The sequence below is a fragment of the Patella vulgata genome, chromosome 7 (assembly GCF_932274485.2).
Source record: "Patella vulgata chromosome 7, xgPatVulg1.2, whole genome shotgun sequence".
Taxonomy (NCBI): domain Eukaryota; kingdom Metazoa; phylum Mollusca; class Gastropoda; family Patellidae; genus Patella; species Patella vulgata.
Genome location: NC_065885.2, coordinates 1,348,678 through 1,370,099, shown reverse-complemented (window position 1 = coordinate 1,370,099; position 21,422 = coordinate 1,348,678). Strand labels below are relative to the sequence as shown.

Genomic DNA, 21,422 nt, shown 5'->3' with positions numbered 1-21,422 from the left:
TTGCCTACTATTCACACATCTGTATCATTGGCTTGATAACTACGAGAGTATACTCGTCGAAACGTTGCTTGTATTAAACTCAGTAATTGTATATCCATAAAATTGTACCTTATGTTCTACTTACTTTGTTTTGGTTGTTTTTATGACACTGATAATCCCCTGTAGTTATTGTTAACTTATTTAAACTTCAGTTAGATACTAAACAAGAACATGTTTTTTAAATCCATTTTACAAAACCTATTTGGAAAGTTTTATTCTATAAACTGTTATCAATCACATGTCAATGAATCATAAATATATTTCAAAACATAAAAAATGTCACTCCTTTTTTATTCCCATTCATAAACCACATTGTTGAACTTTGAACCTACATGTAACAATACAAGGTCCTCAACTTGGTGATTGAACATAAACTAGAACGGATGTTTATCCGATGTGATCATAGTCAGTGAGGGGGGTCCGTGTACATTCCTGGTATTAAATAACATTGTGTATTATCGATACTAGAAAGAGAGCCAGGGTAACAAGAATCCTCTCCCCTCAACACATCCATTAGTTGATATACTCAATAAACATCAACATCAACATAATCCGGACATTTTTTATATATTTGATTGACAAGCACAAGCCAACCATCCAGAATTTCTACTCAGGGAGGTGTGTTTATATGTAACTATGTCATTTTATGGTCCGTTCCTTACAAAAATTATACCCAAGTCTTGCCCTGTAGCAATAATTTCAATAATTTACTGTTATTGGTACACAATTACTTTTCTAAAATTGTGACTAAGCTTTTGCCTAAGGGAATGATTTCAATAAATTCAATAAATCTCTATTAGTACACATGTTTACGAAACTAGTTCTCAATTAGTAAGAATAATTTCAAGAATTGTATTCAAACCTGTGCCTTGGTAAGAATAATTTCAATAATTCACTGTCAATGTTATTAATACACCAGGTGCACAGGCACAGTAGGTATAAATGTAACAATAATAAAAAATGTTACAGGTATCAGGTAAATATATAGGTACAATAATAGTAAGAAATGTTAAAGGTATATAGGTGCATTATATAGGTACAATAATAGTAAGAAGTGTGCACCAGGTAAAAATATATAGGTAAGAAATGTTACACAGGTAAATAAAGGTATGTCTGTTATTACAGGTAGTATATATATAGTTACAGGTAAACTTATAATAAGAAATGTTGTAATCTACACACCATTCAGGTATGTTAATATAATAAACAGATTATCTCAAATATAAAAGTACAACAAGGATAAGATAGGTACATCTACATGTGAACATATTTGTACCTGGACAGTGGTATGTCAGAGTTTATGTGCATGCCAACAAATATACAAGAGAATTCAGTTATGTCCCACCCTACAACAATAACTACATATCTGATAATTAAGATGAGATAGAGAGAGAAATGGGGTTTAACGTCCACTGGACACAAACTAGGTCATTTCGGGACTAACACGTGGTTTAATTTTATTTCAATAATTTGCTTGCGCGTAGGGGTCTTTAGCAGTTGGAGGAAACTGGAGGACCCTGAGAAAACCCAAAAGGTTGGACAGGAGACACTAGTGACTACGCCTTGTCACATACAACCAGGGAATCAAAACCAGGCCAGTTGACTCAATGACAGACAGTATGATACAGCGTGCACGTGCTAACCATTTGGCCATCCAACCCCCCTAATTTAGATGAGAGTACCATTGTCTATAAACCAGTAATTGTTAATCCGTTGTTAAAGCTCACTGACTATTTGAAGCTAACAGGCGTTATAGATCAGAATTTAATTACTGAAAGTACTTGGTACAGAAGTAAATAAATTTAAAGATACATTATGGGAGATAAGATAAAGAGATAGCAGTTCTCGCTATAATAGTTAAAAACTAGATAGTGTAAAGGTAATTTGCTGAAAATTTCAAATTGATCCACTATGAGCCGAGAAAGAAGCAGGTGAAATTTTTACATAGTCTCGGTCATCATTACTAAAATCATTAATATAAACAGCATAGTCTCGATTATCCACTTTTTCTGATTTAATTATCAACGGCCGTTAGCGGCATATAGGAATCTAATCCAGTCAACACCGAAGGCTAGCCTTGACATCGAGAGTTTATTATGGTCTGGAAAAGTTAATTAATGTCTAATTGATAATTTAGATAACATTTCAGGCCTAAAGAAAGACTTGTAATAAGCAGATTTTGCTCTTGCATGTTTAATCAACAGGTGATTCTTCCTAAACCTGTATAAATAGTAATTTGATGACTGACATATATTTTATAGTCCACCTACAATTTTACAAACTGTCAATTCAACCATTTTGTTTGTTTGGTACGAGTGTGTACAAGGGACCTAAATTTTTCGTACCTTTCAGGCAAATTGAAAACATACAATGAAAGAATTATCAAAATATTTGTGGAAACTTTAGATCCGTACAACATAATTGCCGCAGTACAAAAGTTACTCTAAAAGTTTTTCCTGAACTTTGAATTCAACATGGACAGTCTGGTTGACGAGACTTACAATGTACCTTTAATCTCTACCTACTGTTTTACTTTCACAAATCTAATGTTTCGAAACGAGTCAATAAATAATATTCATGATTAAACAATGTGCAGGGGGGGGGGGGGGCTGGGGGTCACAGTGGCTAAGTGGGTAAGACGCGCTGGCTTGTTAGTCTGGAGGTCGGGTGTTGATCCCTGCATTGGCCGAGAAAGTTCATCCAGATTTTCTGGCGTGCTTCCCCCTTGTCAGTGATGCAGGAAAGAGGAGGACAGCTGTATAATCGTTTGGATGGGTCAAAAACCTGTGGTCCCGTGTACACATTGGCGTGCACGTAAAAGATCCTTTGACAGTTGGAATTCGATATAAGAGTAGGCTGTAGTGCCGCTGTCCGGGCAAAATTTCCCTCATAGCACATTCACTGTATGGTGTATGCCCGTCGTCATTAGCCCATTTCGGAGAAGAACAGTAGGACTTTAAACCCCATTTCATTTCATTTCAAATAATATGCAGGTAAAATAAAATCATACAAATGTATTAACTTTGAACGCATCACTGCCATCAAGTTAGAAAAACATAAACCTGACAGTTAAAACACTCCCTTAATAGAATGAGAAATATTTTATAACAACAATAAAAGTCATTATAATATCATGTTTTTATTGTATAATAAAATAAATTCCTGTAAAACTTCATGATCGCTCATGTATATCCTGCTTTAGTACAATATTTATGAAATTTTATATATTCAAGAACCTAATTCAATGGAAATCTAAACTAAAACATATAGAAGATGCAGGTTTTGTTTTGGTTGTTGTGGAAGCCGACTTTAAAAAAAAAGAAAAAAAAAAGAAGCTATTTTACATACATTCATTTCATGAAATGGGATCTAACGACCTATTTTTGTGCTCCTATACTGGGCTAATAGAGACAGGCATACTTCATACAGTGTGCTTTGAGTGAAATTTTGCCCGGACAGTGGTGCTACAGCATACCGTTCTTTTACATGCACATCAATGACAAATTTTTAAAGTCCTACTGTTCTTCACCAACAAAATTAGAGAACCAAACCCACTATAATCTTGCATTACGTTTGTAAACTTATGAATAACTGCATTTTAGTCTCAAAATAACCGAAGTCGTATGGAATTGATGTGAACTACCTTCAATTGCATTCCATTGTGGAATAAGTCACCTCCAAATTCTGCCCACACAACAGTTTCTAAATTCATAAATTTCAGGTTGCAATGAAATGAATATTAATAATCACCAGACTGTGACATGTTGAATTCATGAATTATAAAACTGTAGACATCAGACGGTGAAAATAACCAACAAGATTTTGATACAAAAAACTGAAATGTCTTGACATAAAATGGTAGACATCAGGCTGTGACAATAACCAACAAAATTCTGATACAAAAAATTTAAATCCTATGACATAAAATCTCCATTACAACAGGTACATGTATGAACTAAACACAGGTTAAAATTTGAGACACCATAAAAAAAAAAATATTGTTGAAATGGAAATACTTATATTGCAGACAGCTTGATAAACTGCAGGTACATGTATGTGATAAAAATAAAGTAGAATTTTAGATACCACACTGACACTATAGCAATAAATAACTGACTTAAAAATATCTTAAAGTCTTGAATTGGGCTGATATGAATGAATTAATGAAATGGAGTTTTATGACACGTCAGTCTGAACTGGTCTATGCAGGGGCGAATCCAGAGGGGGTATTTGGAGGGTACAACCCCTCCTCCGCACCGAGCTAAATATAAAAATTTGTAAAACAACATGCTTAATCCTTTATCATCAGATGGTTTTATAAATTCAACCAGGGGCGTAATTTCTACCCCAATCGGAACTGTTTAAAAGTCATACACAATACTATGGTTACATGTCAAACCGCCCCCCCCCCCCTCCAAAAGATACATTTTCTCAGGAACCTGGCAAACATTCCTGGGCCCTTATTCACGAAAACTTAAACTAAGATACAATCGAAATTTTAAGAAATACTGCAATTCGATTGGCTGACCAATATGCAAATTCGATATATGCAAATTGATTTTACTGGTCAGCCAATTGAATTCCAGTATTTCTTAAAATTTCGATTGTATCTTAGTTTAAGTCTTCGTGAATAAGGGCCCAGGATGTACCTCTGCTATATGATGCCAAGCACATGGTCAGGGCTGATATGATGTAATATTTCAATTACTTATAGTAATGGGCAAGCTTTAATCAATTACAATATTTTTTTCCCATTGTCCTAATATGGAGTTTAATGTCTCGCTAACACATTACTGAAGTCAGCTTAAAACTAACATCGGTTACAATTTGGCATCTCACCTCGGCTGTACGACGAATTCCGCCATTGGAACTACTTTCAAGTTTCTGGATTAAAAATGATGGCGCCCATGAAGACGCTTGTGAAGCGTGTTTTATCTCAAGAAACTGTATATTGATTGTTTTTTGTTTCAAGTTTATGCGATTTTCTTTAAACAAAGGACAACTTTGCAATGAAAACGACACCATTTTGAGAACTTCTTTCTAAAAGTGGCAAGTTTTCCTAATAAGTAAACTGGTAGCCACATCACAATTGTAGGAGTGTAGGTACCGTCATACAGCCGACTGAGCCGAGGCTAGATGTAGGGCATCTGAGTTTGTCAATGATTGGTTACATGTGTACTGTGAAGAAGGAGGAGATTTTGCCCAGGCAGTGAAGTTTCTGTCTACTCTTCTTCGACTTTATAATAAAACAACTGATCATTGTCTAGAGTGTTATATAATACTACATACAAGTACTCCTCTTTCTCTAAGATAAAATCAACATATCTAAATTGTGAAATTGACACCAACTAGAGTTTTATTTATAACACTGAGAATATCCCTTATCAAATAATGAACTCTATACACCCCGCTATAATAAATCACCTCCAAGTAAATTCATATCCATTCACGATTTTACAATATAAAAAATCGGGGGGAAAAAACCCAACATACCACTGTACACCCATTCAATCGAATATGACATCAGTTTCGAAACATTAATAATTGTATGAAAATGGAATTTCCCACATTTTTTAAGGTTTTAACTGTAACATCAGTTTCTAAAGACTAAAAATTCTAAACAATAAAATATCTTGTTTCAGATGACATCTTATTCAGAACTTGTAATATAATCTAAAAATATAACATAAAGCATATCATGCCTCATTCATGACACCTACCATCCATGCTCAGTTCCTATAATTCCTTCACTAGCATTACACCAGTAACCATAGAAATGAGAATTAACTCAAGTTAGTCTCAAAATAATCAAAGCATCTAAATCCTAATCCAATATATTCCTATTGATGTATAATATACAAGTAGGATCTACCTGTGGACAGGTATGTACACCTAGATTCCAGTCCTATTGATATTAAATCAAAAGCGTGAATTATATAGGGTCTACCTGTGGACAGGTACGTACACCTAGATTCTAGTCCTATTGATATTAAATCAAAAGCGTGAGGTATATAGGATCTACCTGGGGACAGGTATATACACCTAAATTCATACTGATATTGAATGTTCTACCTACCAACAGATACTTCTAATATGTATCATAACTTCTTATCTCGACGTGTATCTTTAAATAAATGAATCATTTTCACATCACAACAATTTAATATCCTTTGTTTGACGTATGAATAAGATAAATTCTTTATTATCTATACCACGTACAGTGTCATAAAGGAATTTTATAAATTAATTTTTATTATGGTACGTTTATAACTTTCAATACAAATATGTTACCCTTCACAAATTTTATACACAACTATACAAAATGTCTATCTTTAACTAATGGGGTTTAACGTCCACTCGACACAAACTAGGTGATTTCGGGACTAACACCAGGTTCAATTTTATTTCAATAATTCGCTTTCACGTAGGGGTCTTTAGCAGTGGGAGGAAACCGGAGGACCCGGAGAAAACCCACGTGGTTGGACAGGCGACCTTGTCATGTACAACTGGGGAATCGAAACCCCGCCATTTGACTCAATGACAGACAGTATGATAAAGCGCGCGTGCTAACAATTCGGCCATCCAACCCCCCTCAACTAATAGAGAGAACCACGCCAGAAAATCGGGATGAACTTTCTCGGCCAATGCAGGGATCGAACACCCGACCTCCAGGCTAGCGAGCTAGCGTCTTACCCACTTAGCCACTGTGACCCCCAGCCCCCCCCCCCTGCACTGTGATCCCCGAGAGAAAGAGGAATAGGGTTTAACGTTGACTAGACACAGACAAAGTCATTTCTAAACTAACATGGGAGGGATCTGAAGGACCCGGAGAAAACCCTACCACTTGTCACATACAAGCTCTTCAACTATGAGCACAGTTTCAACCATTGTACAGTTAAACTCAACATAACCATAGTCTTTAAGTGGCATTTAGTGATTGGGGTACACAATAACAGAACACAATTTTTATGGGAAACAATCACTGGTTTTATTCTAATAGCACGACGTTTCGACAAGTATCCTCTTATCGTTATCAAGCACAATGTTGATAACGATAAGAGGATACTTGTCGAAACGTCGTGCTATTAGAATAAAACCAGTGATTGTTTCCCATAAAAATTGTGTTCTGTTATCAACATAACCAATAGGAATTTCATACAAGCTACTATTGTATTATTACTTACTTTCACATCCAAATAAATACCCTATATATCCTATATATACTGCTTGAGACAATGTATATTGAACAATAACTCCATTAACTTTACTACTACCGGTATATCAAATAGGACTTCCATTGTGATATATACATAGATATACTTCACTTATCATCACATTCAAATATGTAAACCTTCACAAATATCATCATATACTACTTCATATACTTTTATCTATCATATACTGAATACTAACTGTATCACTGTATATTAAATAGCAATTTCATACAGGCTGCCATCTTCTTTTATTATTATTCATCCACTGAACAAAAAACTATATCCATCACGATGAAACAATATTATAACTACCATATATAAATATCCAAATGGCTTATATATTTCACAACAATCTCACAGAGATTTATAATATTTTCACCTTTAATAACAGCACGTGTTTATAAAACAATGAATTAATAAATCCACAAAATTCACAATAATTCCTAGTATATTTATAAATAGATAGAATTAATCACCTGTTCAGGTGAGAAGACCAGGTGACATAGTTTACCTGAGTTAATTCAAACTGTATGTATGTTACAGGTCAGGTGACCAATATAACTCTCTTATGTTTAAAAACCTTCTGTCACCCCTACTGAGCATGTGCAGTCAAGCCCTTATTGTATGTATGACATTATCAGTTATGATACAGTTTGTAGTATATCAATTATACATAACGATACACATATGTCTATTGATAAAATATTAATAGGACAGCACCACACATACATAACACAAACATGTGGACATCACACACAATATACACATGTCATGTCTATTGATAAAATATTAATAGGACAGCACAACACATAAACAATTACACAAGACAAACATGTGGACACCACACACAATATACACAGACATTTCAAACATAACAACAGCTATAAGAGTTCACTGCACTGTACAATCCAGAACCTATAGTAATACAGGATTTGTTGAAAATGATGGGTGTTGTTAAATTCAATCATAGATGTGTACAACGTATGATTTATTATGATACAAGGAACAACAACTTGATACAAGGAACAACAACTTGATACAAGGAACAATTAATGTATATGTTACAAGGAACAACTTTCCTGTGTCGACTGGGCTAATGAAGACGGGAATACACCCACCGAACAGTGTGCTATGAGGAAAATTTTGCCCAGACAACAGCACTGTGATCTACTCTTATATCAAACTGTACACAGAACCTTGGCTTTTTAGAACTCTTAAATTAGTTAACTCTTATTTACTGTACATTCACTAATTCTAAAGTTTTGTTCGAGGAACATATCAGAATACTGAACCCATAATCATAATTTCCACCATTTAATTCCATTTATGGCTACTAAATATGAATTGCACAGCTTTTTAAAAACATGGAATTTGGGTAGGAAATATGAGATTAACAACATGGGTCTAGCCGCCTCCTCAAGGAATTTCTGATTATGTCACTGATTTAGTTTGATAATATCTCATTAATCTGTTAAATACGTTTATAATCCACTAACTAATCTACTTATAGATGAAAGAGATTAGTAGGTGACTAGCACACCCTTCTATATACTTATAGATCAACCAGATTACCCATCTATATTATATAATCACATCAAATCACTCTATTTAAATATTATTCTTATGTCTCCAGTCTAATAATAACATAGATTTACTTCATTAATTCTCTTATTATTACACCAATACCTCAACACATATTTAAATATACACTATCAGAGAGAGAGAGAGAGAGAGTTTAACATACACTCAACACAAACTAGGTCATTTTGTGACTAACATATGGTTCAATTTTATTTCTATAATTCGCTTGTGCGTAGAGGTCTTTAGCAGTGGGAGGAGCCGGAGGACCCAGAGAAAACCCACGAGATTGGACAGGCGACTCTATTCCTTGTCACGTTCAACCGGGGAATCGAAACCACGCCACTAGACTCAATGACAGACCATATGATTTCATGCACACATGTTAAACCACCTACCCCCCTATACACTATAAAGATGGCCATAAACCATGAAGTTTTCTAGAGAGAAATTTAGTCTGCCTATTCTTCAATAAATTTCTTGGAATGACCAACTCCTCATCTCCCATCCATTAAAGCCATATGCTACCAGATGGTCCACAAAAAAAAATCTTAAATAACAGTCATAAATATTTAAACCAACAGCTATATTATTGTTATTAATATGATTAACACGTATCAACGTTTAACAAGATTTAAACTTTACACAAAAATCAAATATAAAAACACTGTGATCTGAGATATGCTAAAAAGCCCTAAAGGCTTACATATAAAAAAAGTACAAATTATTTGAAATTTCAGTTTGAAATTCAAATTCTGGTAATTAAATACCTTTGGATTTATATACACAGTGTTTGTTTTTTTACCAACCGGCTAATATCTTTATACAGGTAGTGTCACACTGATCAGCAGTGAATATTCGCTAGGCTGCTAAAATCACTGATAAGGATGACATCAATGCGGCTTAATGAGCTCACGATATTAACGTTTGTTCTTCTGCAAATTAAATTCTAAAACATTTTTTTGAAGTATTAGAAAAATAAATAAAGGTGTTTGAAATATATCTGGATAAAAAAATATTTTCTATTTATTGTAAATGGGTATATAAAAGGCACCATTCTGCCTGATCCAGTTAACTCAATGATGGATACCCTGTGGTGAAACATGAAGTGTAATACAGAGATATAAGAAGGCTTTCACAATAAGTCTGTGATATAGTGTATCTATTTATCTCCAGGTAAACCATGTAGATATGCTGATCAACAGGTTATTGTCAATCAATATTGATCTATTGATCTATTTGTTGTAGTTGATCTGTATCAGGTTTATCAATGATGTGATTGACAGGTCAGACAGATTAATCAACACTTGATATACAATTACCTGTCATTCTACACGTATCAACATATCTATCACATCAATATGTATGTCCTGAAACTCACCGAGAGCCAAGGTTTGCTGTGATGACATCATGCTTAATTCCTGGTTCATATACTACATTCATACTTGATGTAGAAATGAAATGAAATGGGGTTTAACATCCTACTGTTCTGCTCCGACTGGGCTAATGAAGACAGCTTACCTCATACAGTGTGCTATGACAGAGAGAGGGAGAGGGAGAGAGAGATGGGGTTTAACGTCCATTTGACACAAACTAGATCATTTCGGGACTAACATATGGTTTAATTTTATTTCAATATTCACTTCCAAGTAGGGGTCTTTGGCAGTGGGAGGAAACCGGAGGACGTGGAGAAAACCCACGAGGTTGGACTGGCGACCCTACTTTTTGTCACGTACATTTGGGGAATCGAAACCACACCAGTTGACTCAATGACAGACCTTACGATACAATGTGCATGCACTAACCATTCGGCCATCCACCCTCCCAATGAGCTATGAGGGAAACTTTGCCCGGACACTGGCGGACAGCATAGCTATAGTCTACTCTTATATCAAATTCCAACTGTCATGGGTTCCTTTATGCTCATGTCAAATGTGTACCTCAGTCTTTTCATCCCATCTGAACAACTATACATTATCCCACACAGGAAAACTCTGATGAACTTTCTCAACCAAAACGGGAATCTAACACAAGACCTCCAGGTTAGCAAGCCAACGTCTTACTCACTGAGCCACTGTTGTAGAAATCGTTTGATTAAATTTGAAGATGAGAGTTCCATGAAAAATTTCATCCAGATAAAATTCAGCACCGACTGCGGAAGATCATATCAACATACTTAGCATTTCTTGTTGTAATTTATCGAATGTGAGTGACGAATAATCTGAATATAAAACATCAGGTGATGTAACATGCTATTAAAATCAATATTTAGTTTACAATGTAGAAAACTTGAATAAACATCTGTCAGTAATCAGACCTCCATAAATATATACATAACATATCACCAGGCTACTTTAAAATATATAATCACCATTTGATGAATTTATAATCACTTGCAAACAATGATATTGAGGACTGTTCTAAAACTAGGCTAATAATGAGTCAAATGTGGTTAATATTTAGCATTCCTGGCAGATAATATAAACAACATGTAATCATAGCAAGTAAAGCCAGCACATCATTAATGGAGGAGAAGGAGGGGGCTCAGTCTAGTGGATGGACCATTCTTAAAGTTAATTCTGTCAATTCAATTCATTTCACATTTACAATCGCAAGACATTAAACATTATCTACATGTTTTAAGACTCCCAATCAACCACCCAGTTCAGACACTTTATTCACAATCACTATGTCTGCTGAAGTTTATCACGAAAGATTACAGGATTCAAGCAGTCAAAACCAAAATAGCAGCAGCAGAGTTACTTCCCTTTATACTCAATTTCTGTTTAAAATGACTACCAAGTATTTCAGAATTTTGATTGAACAGATATCAGTTCAATGAAAGCAGACAAAGGAACTGAATCACTATTCTTTGGTGCCTAGAAATGGACACAAATGAGTCGGAGCGCATAGAAAAATGTAATATGAATGTATAAAAACTGATTTACATTCAATCATTTCTGTTTTTACTTTAATTTTTAATTTACTGTACTACGTGCAGTGTCCAAATTGAATGGTTGTCTTTGGCGTCTGGTTATTCCACTCTACACCAGTAGTATTCTCCTTTGAGATATGGTTAGCCTTGTTCATTGAGTCGCTTCATACAAATGGCATTTGAAAGCATTCTGGCACGTAATTCATGTACCAATTTTAAAATTCTCATTTTGTCTTAAATATTGGATATCAGAAGGCCACCTTTTCCCGATAAGATCGCAACATCAATGTTGATTTAAACTGACCTATAAGTTGTGTTTTCAATGTCGAAGACTTTGGATGATGTTGAGTTAAAGACTTGCCTACTTTAAATAAAGGGGATCATGTGGCTAAGTGCGTAAGATTTTTATCTTTAATACCACATAATTCATAGAAACTTTCACTTTCAGTAGATGTTTCTTATAATAACCCTGCCTTGTTATAATAAAGGAAGTATATGTCCTGATGTAACGTGATGTATATACATCCTTGTGCTGTCTTCTATCAAGGACGTGAATGGTTCATCTATTTAAACAATAGATAATCATAATACATGTAGCTACTACTATCTAATTAAAACACAGATCCTATTTCGTTTCGTTTTTATAGTTTAAAATTTCGTTTTACTTGTCTTTACTACACTAGGATCTGGAAGAGTTGTTATATAACCAGCGTTCTGGATGATGTGATGGATTAGCCAATGAAACAGTCTGTTACAGCGAGTTCTAGGCGTGTGGTGTACGGAATTGTGGGTATCCCTCAAAAAACATCAACGCTTATTAGTTAATCAAAGTCTGACGTCATAAGATCATAGGACATCGAAAGTATAAAAAAAAACGATACATAGATCTGTATTTTAATCAGATTGGTGCATGTAGTATTAACTTTCTTAATACAGAAATAACAGCTCAAGTATTAAATTTTAAAACATTCTGGACAACAAATCTCAAACTAAATTAACCATGACATCTACCAGTATTAACTTTTTAAAATATTCTCAGTAGTCGATACCTCAGTTCAAATCCCACAGCTATAAATATTAGTTTTAAATAATTTCTAAATGTCTCTGTTCAAATACTACACTAAAAGTAAATTTAATATTTTTACACCTCGTAGTTAAAGATTCAGAAGGCTGGGCGCCAGCAAATTTATGGAAATTGGTAATTGGTTTTTCATCCCATCCGAACAACTAGACAGCTGTTCTTGCACCCCTGGAACCACGTCGGAAAATCCTGATGGAGTTTCTCGGCCAATGAAGGGATCGAACCCGCGACACCATTCCTGCGAGAGCCCTCTATTCTGCACAAACAACAATGGAAAACCAGGTTGAAAATTGTGGCAAACTAACTCAAAAAGTCAACATGGACAACAAAACAACAATCTGTTTTTATACAGGTAATTACTTTCCTGTTAATAATTATATCTATAAATAGAAACGTGTCACAGTCTATTAATAGATGATGTCAACAGGGAAACATCACATAATACAAACAATCATACAATGTATTTCTATCAACATCACATACTCCCCTCCAGCCTTCTTGTAAACAATATGTAGTTAGTTATACTATCTATTACACCTCATCGGTCCTCATATAAACATTCTGGACACTGTAGACACACACATATTGATACACGAGTTCCCTGTCAAAATGATCTTCCTTTGATTTTTGAAATTCTTTTTTAATAATGCCTGAAACTACATGGAAAATGGATACCATTGCTGAAAATATCACCAAGCTTCAGATACATGTACATAGTTACACACCAGGGGAAAGGATACAGATTTGCTATCTAGTCTTTCAACTCAAATTAAACAAGAGATAAATCTGCCTATTGCAGGTCTTTCTTTAGGTCTGAAATGTTATCTAAATTATTAATTAGACATTAATTAACTTATCCAGACCATAATCAACCCTCGATGTTGCTAGCCGGCGATATTAACTGGATGTGAATACATTTTCTGATGGATGATTTAACGTTAAAATCTATAATCGAGACTTTGTTTTTAATCGTACCACTTTAGTAATGATGATCGAGGCTAGACCTAAAATTCAATCGCTAATATCATGGTTCAGAGTTGAACGATTTGACTGAAAATTTCTGCATATTCTCTTTACGTTATCTATTTCTTAATCTTTACAGCGATAACAGTCAGTTCTTTATCTAATATCCCATAATGACCTGTTAATTTAGGTGAATAACAGAGATTCTGTGTTTTTAACGAAGACTGGTGGAGAAGGAATCTGTTCTATGTACATTGATATAATAATGACTCAGTTGATAAAACCAACGTATCCCATTGAAACCATATCATAAATAAAACACTCCAGACATTTCTCTTGAAGTAAAAACTGAAAGATAATCTTGTTTTAATTGTGATAAATCATGTAACAGAATGATATAGACTATATCTAACAGTGTAATAATAGCCTTTATCTAGGCCACTAAATATAGTTTAGAACCTATATTGTCTTATCTCATACAGACATGAATTACATGTACATGGACTGCATACGGTACATGTAGGGTAGTCATGTCCCAATGAAATAGAGTTTAACAAACATCCAACTCTTCTACACCAAACAATCTTATTGAAGACTGGCATACATCATGCAGTGTGTTCAGAGGAAAATTCTGACCAGACAGCAGTATTTTCGACTTTTTCAAAATTCAATTTCAAACATGCATGTCATCATGTACATTGTACATCACTTGTTGTCCATTTAAAACGACTAGTCACTGTATTTGAGAAATGGGGAGTTTTGTACAACATGTAAGATGGAATAGAGAGAGAGAGAGAGAGAGAAATGGGGTTTAACGTCCACTCGACACAAAGCAGGTCATTTCGGGACTAACATATGGTCTTTAGCAGTGGGAGGAAACCGGATGTAAGATGGAATAAGTATACAAGTATGTCCCTAATAAATATAACATGTTTTAAGACTGGATGAGATTATATAAGTCTATGATATGTTGAACTCCATGACTGGTTGAGGATAGTTTCTATTTATTAATTACAACAATGTTTCTTTAAACATCTAGCTCGCTAGCCTGGAGGTCGGGTGTTCGATCCCTGCATTGGCTGAGAAAGTTCATCCAGATTTTCCGGCGTGGTTCTCCCTTGTCAGTGATGCAGGACGGAGGGGCTGACAAGGAAAGCTGTCTAGTCGTTCGGATGGGACGAAAAACCGAGGTCCCGTGTACACATTGGCGTGCACGTAAAAGATCCCTTGGCAGTTGGAATTCGAGAAAAGAGTAGGCCGTAGTGCCGCTGTCCGGGCAAAATTTCCCTCATAGCACACTGTATGGCGTATGCCCGTCTTCATTAGTCCAGGTTAGGAGCAGAAAAGTAGGACGTTAAACTCCATTTCATTTCTTTAAACATACATTCTACAAGACCTAAATCTGCCTATTGCAGGTCTTTCTTTATCTAAATTATTAATTAGACATTAAAGATACATTATGGGAGATAAGATAAAGAGATGGCAGTTCTCGCTATAATAGTTAAAAACTAGATAGTGTAAAGGTAATTTGCTGGAAATTTCAGTCAAATTGATCCACTATGAGCCGAGAAAGAAGCAGGTGAAATTTTTGCATAGTCTCGGTCATCATTACTAAAATCATTAATATAAACAGCACAGTCTCGATTATCCACTTTTTCTGATTTAATTATCAATTAGATAACATTTCAGGACTAAAAAAAGACTTGTAATAAGCAGATTTTGCTCTTGCATAATGCATGTTTAATTAACCTATCCCGACCATAATCAACACTCACCGCTAGCCTGCGATGTTTACTTGATTAGGATACAATTTGCTGCTCCACTTTCATTCTTGATTTAATCATGAAGTGGATAATCGAGACTATGTTTTTTTATTGTACCGATTTTAGTAATGATGATCGAGGCTAAGCCGAAAATTCAATCACTAAAATCTCTGTTCAGAGTGAATCAATTTGATTGAAATTTTCAGCAAATTCCCTTTACATTATGTAGTTTTTAACTATTATAGAGAGAACAGCCAGCTCGTTATCTTATCTCCCATAATGTATCTTTAATGTAAACCATGTATTAGACTTTGAAACAGAGGTGATAAAAGATTGAATAAGGATTGTTTTATAAATTAACAAGGATATAGCTACTTTAATCTAAACTCTCTGTTACTGGGGGTTAGTGCTAAATGATAAGGCAAGCTTAACTTTTTGTCATACATGTTGGTCGCGAGATGTAAACGGGTCTAGCGCTAATCCCAACCCTAACCCTAACCCTGGACCTAGCCCCAATGCTTACCTTAACCCTAACTTACAATCTCGCAAACAATCATGTGCGCTAACCTTATTTACATCTCAGCGCGACCGTGACAAAACTTGAACTGGACTTAAGAAATAGATTTAGCAGTGTTTAAACTAGTAGCTAGAGAGAGAAGTGATAAAGGAGATTAAACACATGCTATGATTGTCGACTTTACCATAAATAACATATCTTGTCTAGCTTAACAGGTTCTACTACCGGTAAATTGAATTCATCTATTACAACCACGGTTAGGTCTGCTTTACATGTATATTTATAAATTAGCTGGATAGTTGTTTATATCAATAACTGTATTTATAATCCACCATTCTAACAGAGTTTTTTGTACATGTTCATACTTAGGGGCAGACTGGGTAGCTCTGGGTCGTCAGATCAACTGATTTCCTTGGGCCCAAATAATCGACATGAAAGAATGTATGTGACATGATGAGAAAAAAAACCTACTCCACTCCACTTATGGATCCTTTTTCTCCTCAGATTTAGGCCATTATATATTTCAGTAGGTGCAATAATGCGTTTAATTATCATTTTATTTTAATCTGGGCTGATGGGCCCCTGACCTCTCAGGACCCTTTAAGCCCTGTCCACCTCAGTACATAACATACTGTAGTATGTAGACCTATCCACAAAAATTTACTTTGTGTTACATGTATTTTAACTTTGTCCCAAACAGGACATGATTAGTAGTAAAAACTTTTAAATAAACAAAAATTCTAAATCATCTGATGAAATGATATTTTTTTAAGGAAGGGAAAGAAAGACATTTTAATAAGGTGCAGAGGAATTTTCATATAATCGTACAATCCCTTAAAAGTTACCAATCCCTTCATACATGTACATTATATCTAATTATTCACAGCTTATTTCACGCTAAAAAATACTCAGATTATTTAACATTTAATTACGAAAACAAAATAAAAATATCAACCATAAGATAATCTTCATTTAGACAAAATGTTTTGATCCAATAATGCTGATCAGTGCTTTTCCCCCCATGGGAATCGCTATGTCAGCAACTATTATTTGTAGCGTGACAATATCGGTAGTCATGATGATTAAAAACCATTATCCTGAAAACGAGTCCTGTCCAAAATACATTGTAGATACGGTTGTACATGTAGTTGATGCTGTATAGTAAAAAAACTGTGTATTATTGAGGTATATAAATGTTTTATATATGATGTAACTTACCAATACACCAGTAAGTATATATCGATTATTACCCTACTTAAATATACATGTACCAATAATTGTGTAGTGTACCGTGTTATTTCACACATACAATAATATACATAATCTTGAAGTGGCATTTCGTAACTGGATAGAGCAATAAACTAGAACACATACATGATAATCTTCGAAATGTTGTCCAATTAAATAATTAGCTGTTTTTCTATTTACATGTATGTGTTATAGTTTAATATATATGTATCCTGTATTCATTATACAAACAATATAATTATTTACATTACACTTGATGATGACATACCAATTTGAACAATTATCATAAAATAGGCTATTGTGTTTAACTGTAGGATGAATTGTAGATAACATTTAAAATATTATTAAAATTCTGAAATCAAATAATCAATACATGTGTATGTAGTAAAACTGAAAATCTGAGTTGATATACAGTTGTCAGGTCTAAACAGAACAGCTGATTTAATATCATTGTGTACATGTATGTACAGAATGAGGATAAAATAGTGTGTTTAACTGATCTGCTAATAAACATAGATAGGTCTGTACAGTTTTGAGATTCTATCAAATGGATTATTCTATGTACTACATTTTAATGATAACCAAACTATAAGAAATCTTGATGGATAAATGAAATGAAATGAAATGGGGTTTAAAGTCCTACCGTCTGCTCCTAACCTGGGCTAATGAAGACGGGCATACGCCATACAGTGTGCTATGAGGGAAATTTTGCCCGGGCAGCGGCACTATCGCTTACTCTTATATCAAATTCTAACTGCCAAGGGATCTTTTACGTGCATGCCAATGTGTACACAGGACCTCGGTTTTTCGTCCAATCCGAACGACTAGACAGCTGTCCTTGTCAGGCCCTCCATCCTGCATCACTGACAAGGGGAAACCACGCCGGAAAATCTGGATGAACTTTCTTTGCCAATGCAGGGATCGAACACCCGACTTCCAGGCTCGTGAGCCAGCGTCTTACCCACTTAGCCACGTGATCCCCCTTGATGCATAAAATTTAAAATATAAATTCAATAATTGAAATGTAGGTCTATCGGTACATGTACAAATAGGTTGTATCTTGGTATTATGTGAGAAGATATCACAGCTTGTACATTAAGATGAGAGATGGGGATTTATCTATTCCATACATTCTTTATCTAGAAGTTTGTTTATATTAAAGCTCTGGGATATTACGATTACATCATGATTTACATGTTTACAACATGTAGGTACATGAAAAACAGAAATTACTAAAAGTATACATGTATATGACATCTTAAAAAATTGCAATATTTTTTCACTAATTAATGAATTCTGTGTTGTTGACTTTGTTGTTTGTGCGTGGTGTGGTCCCCCTACGATTCCTATTTATATTTCTAAGGCACTGTCGGATAAATTGTTTCAATGGTATTTTTACTTATTTAAATAGAAATACACACAAATATAATTACTGTTTATTATGGAGTGATAATTTTGTTGACGAGAATTATCTAGTCTTCATCAAATGAATGATACAATCATTAAAAATGACATGACATTTTATACATACTGTATAATATACATGTACACTAAATACTCTGTAAGTACATGTAAAACAATAACCTCATTTAGTTGTCAAACTCTTGTGTGATCTCTTTCAAAATCTGTGGGGTTACTCTTTGTTGTTGATGTGATGTTGATTGTTGATGTTGTGGTGTTGTTGATGTTGTGGTGTTGTTGATTGTTTTTTGTTGTTGATGTTGTGGTGTTGTTGATTGTTATGTTGTGGTGTTGTTGATATTGTGGTGATGTTGATTGTTGATGTTGTGGTGTTGTTGATTGTTTTTTGTTGTTGATGTTGTGGTGTTGTTGATTGTTATGTTGTGGTGTTGTTGATATTGTGGTGATGTTGATTGTTGATGTTGTGGTGTTGTTGATTGTTTTTTGTTGTTGATGTTGTGGTGTTGTTGACTGTGTATAGTTAATGTATATGTATGTGTAGCTCAAACATTAAAATACTGTGATACATAAAAAATAATTGCCTCAATTAACATACAATGTAGCAACATGTGTACAATTAAAGACACTCCTGTCTCTAGGTCTAAATAGACCTTAATATCAGACTATCCTTCATATATCATGTAGGACCTACACTACAAGCCTTGAACCAAATGATACACGAGAAAATATCTGAGTTAATGAATAAACATTTACCCGATATTCATAAATTTGCACTGGACATGTATTAAAGGTGTCAATAAAACAGTGATAAAATATAAAGTCTGGATTGGTTCCTGTGACGCGCTATTTTCACGATTGATCATGTGACTGTATCATAAGAAAGCAACTTTCATTTTAAAGAAGCTAAATCACTATTCCGGTGATAAATCTTTTGCAGTCGCTCCACTTAAATTATTCTGTTAAGGTTTTAAAAAGTATCTGAAAACCAAACTTTTTAATCAAATATACAACTGATTGAATACGGTTCTAGCAGTGTTTGTATCAGACTTTTACCATGTGTACTAAATAATATTCTCCGTTTTTTGTTTATGTCTTTTATTTTATGGATCAATGTGTTGTGCTTGTTTTAATTTTATAATATTAGTTGTACTTATATAAAACGCCCGAGAGTAGCTCACCAAGTTGAATTGTCGGCGCTATATAAATTAATTATTCTTTGGCACCTAGAAATCGGTCGCAATGACAATAATGTAATATTTAAGTATTCTATGTTTGAAGTTTAGTATGATATAATGCCTGTGACATGTGCCCTATTTCCGACTTGATCAAGTATAATATATGATAAGAAATTCCGAAAGCTATTTTCTATTCAGATAAAATATTTAAACATTCTATGTTTGAGAAGTTAAATCCGTTATTTACTAGTAGGTGATTTATGAATAATATATAATATGTGATATAGATATTTGTAAGTCAATGTATATTACATGTTGAGTATGAGAAACACTCCTTGCTGTCGAGCACTTGTAAATGTAAATTGTAAGTTGAAACCAGTTCAGGAATATGAAATGAATTAAAATTCTACTTACTTGTACACTTGACACACTGTTTAGAAATTCCCCAAATAAAATCACCACAATAATCACACCATGTTGGATTATATAACTGACAAGGAAGATAATGATGGCCTTTTCCTGAGCCTTGTCCGAAAAATTGGGCCATTTCTATTTGTTCTTGACAGGGCCACGGCAACGAAAGGTCATGGTCATTTACATTATTATTAGAGTTCCTGTTACCAAGTCGACGTTTGACAGGGGTCTGCTGTCCGATACCTTGCACGGCTTGAAACACGCTTTTACAATTCTGTTCTATATTAGCTTGAACTCTCACTAGTTTGCGTTTAATTAGTCCAAAAACATCAGGAGATGGTGTACTCTCACAATAATTACCCGTGGACAAGGGACTCGATCTTGCCATTACTTTCCCAGTCTCCGAAACATAAATATGCTCTAAGAACTGCCTGGCCATACAGTTAAAAACAGTCTGAAAAATAACTTGTTTCAATTCACTCTTAACAAATTTCACAATATTTTTTTTTCTCACACAAATTCCTCACTGCTATCTTTGCCAGCTAACATCTCTTCTTGACATTTGGTCGCAATTTTTTTACACGAACTTTGACTCCTAACAGTTCACTTTTAGAGTATGAAAACGAAAGGAAGGAAAGAAATTAAAATTAGTTCATGTGTAACATTCGAATGTCACATTGTCTCATCCACAATTCTCCATCTTGAAGTTGCTGTAAAATTGTAAACAAAACAAAATATAGTTTTTATAGCCAATAACATTCCTCCACACAAGTTGACGGTATTTTCACATTCTTGGTCTCGTTTTAATCACTGCTCAAATGTGACAGTCTGCACTTTACTGCATTTTTGACAACATTGTGAAAAGTCACATTTTGTTTTATTTATGTCACCATGGGCAGTTTTCTCTCAAATTGAAATTTTTTGTTTCCAACAGTAACACAAAGTCACAATACACAATTTTTGTCAGAATGAGTATACATGTACCCAATAGTCTATAGATCGATCTGTCAAGAACAGGAACCTAACAACTTAACAAGGTTACTGTACATAATATGATAATAAAGGGTATATTT

At 34.4% G+C, this 21,422-nt stretch overlaps 1 protein-coding gene across 2 annotated transcripts in view; it reads right to left on the bottom strand.

The window, feature by feature from the left end:
• The window catches only part of LOC126828659 (ras association domain-containing protein 1), a 70,062-nt gene that overhangs the window by 47,908 nt on the left and 732 nt on the right, over positions 1 to 21,422 (bottom strand). Inside the window, exon 2 of one of the 2 annotated variants that reach the window (XM_050558563.2) lies at positions 20,350 to 21,059. In XM_050558563.2, the coding sequence (XP_050414520.1) occupies positions 20,350 to 20,788 (439 nt within the window). In that variant the 5' untranslated portion in view covers positions 20,789 to 21,059. Of the gene's footprint in view, positions 1 to 12,913; positions 12,997 to 20,349; positions 21,060 to 21,422 lie in introns of those variants that run through there. The other variant, XM_050558562.2, reaches the window with a different exon arrangement.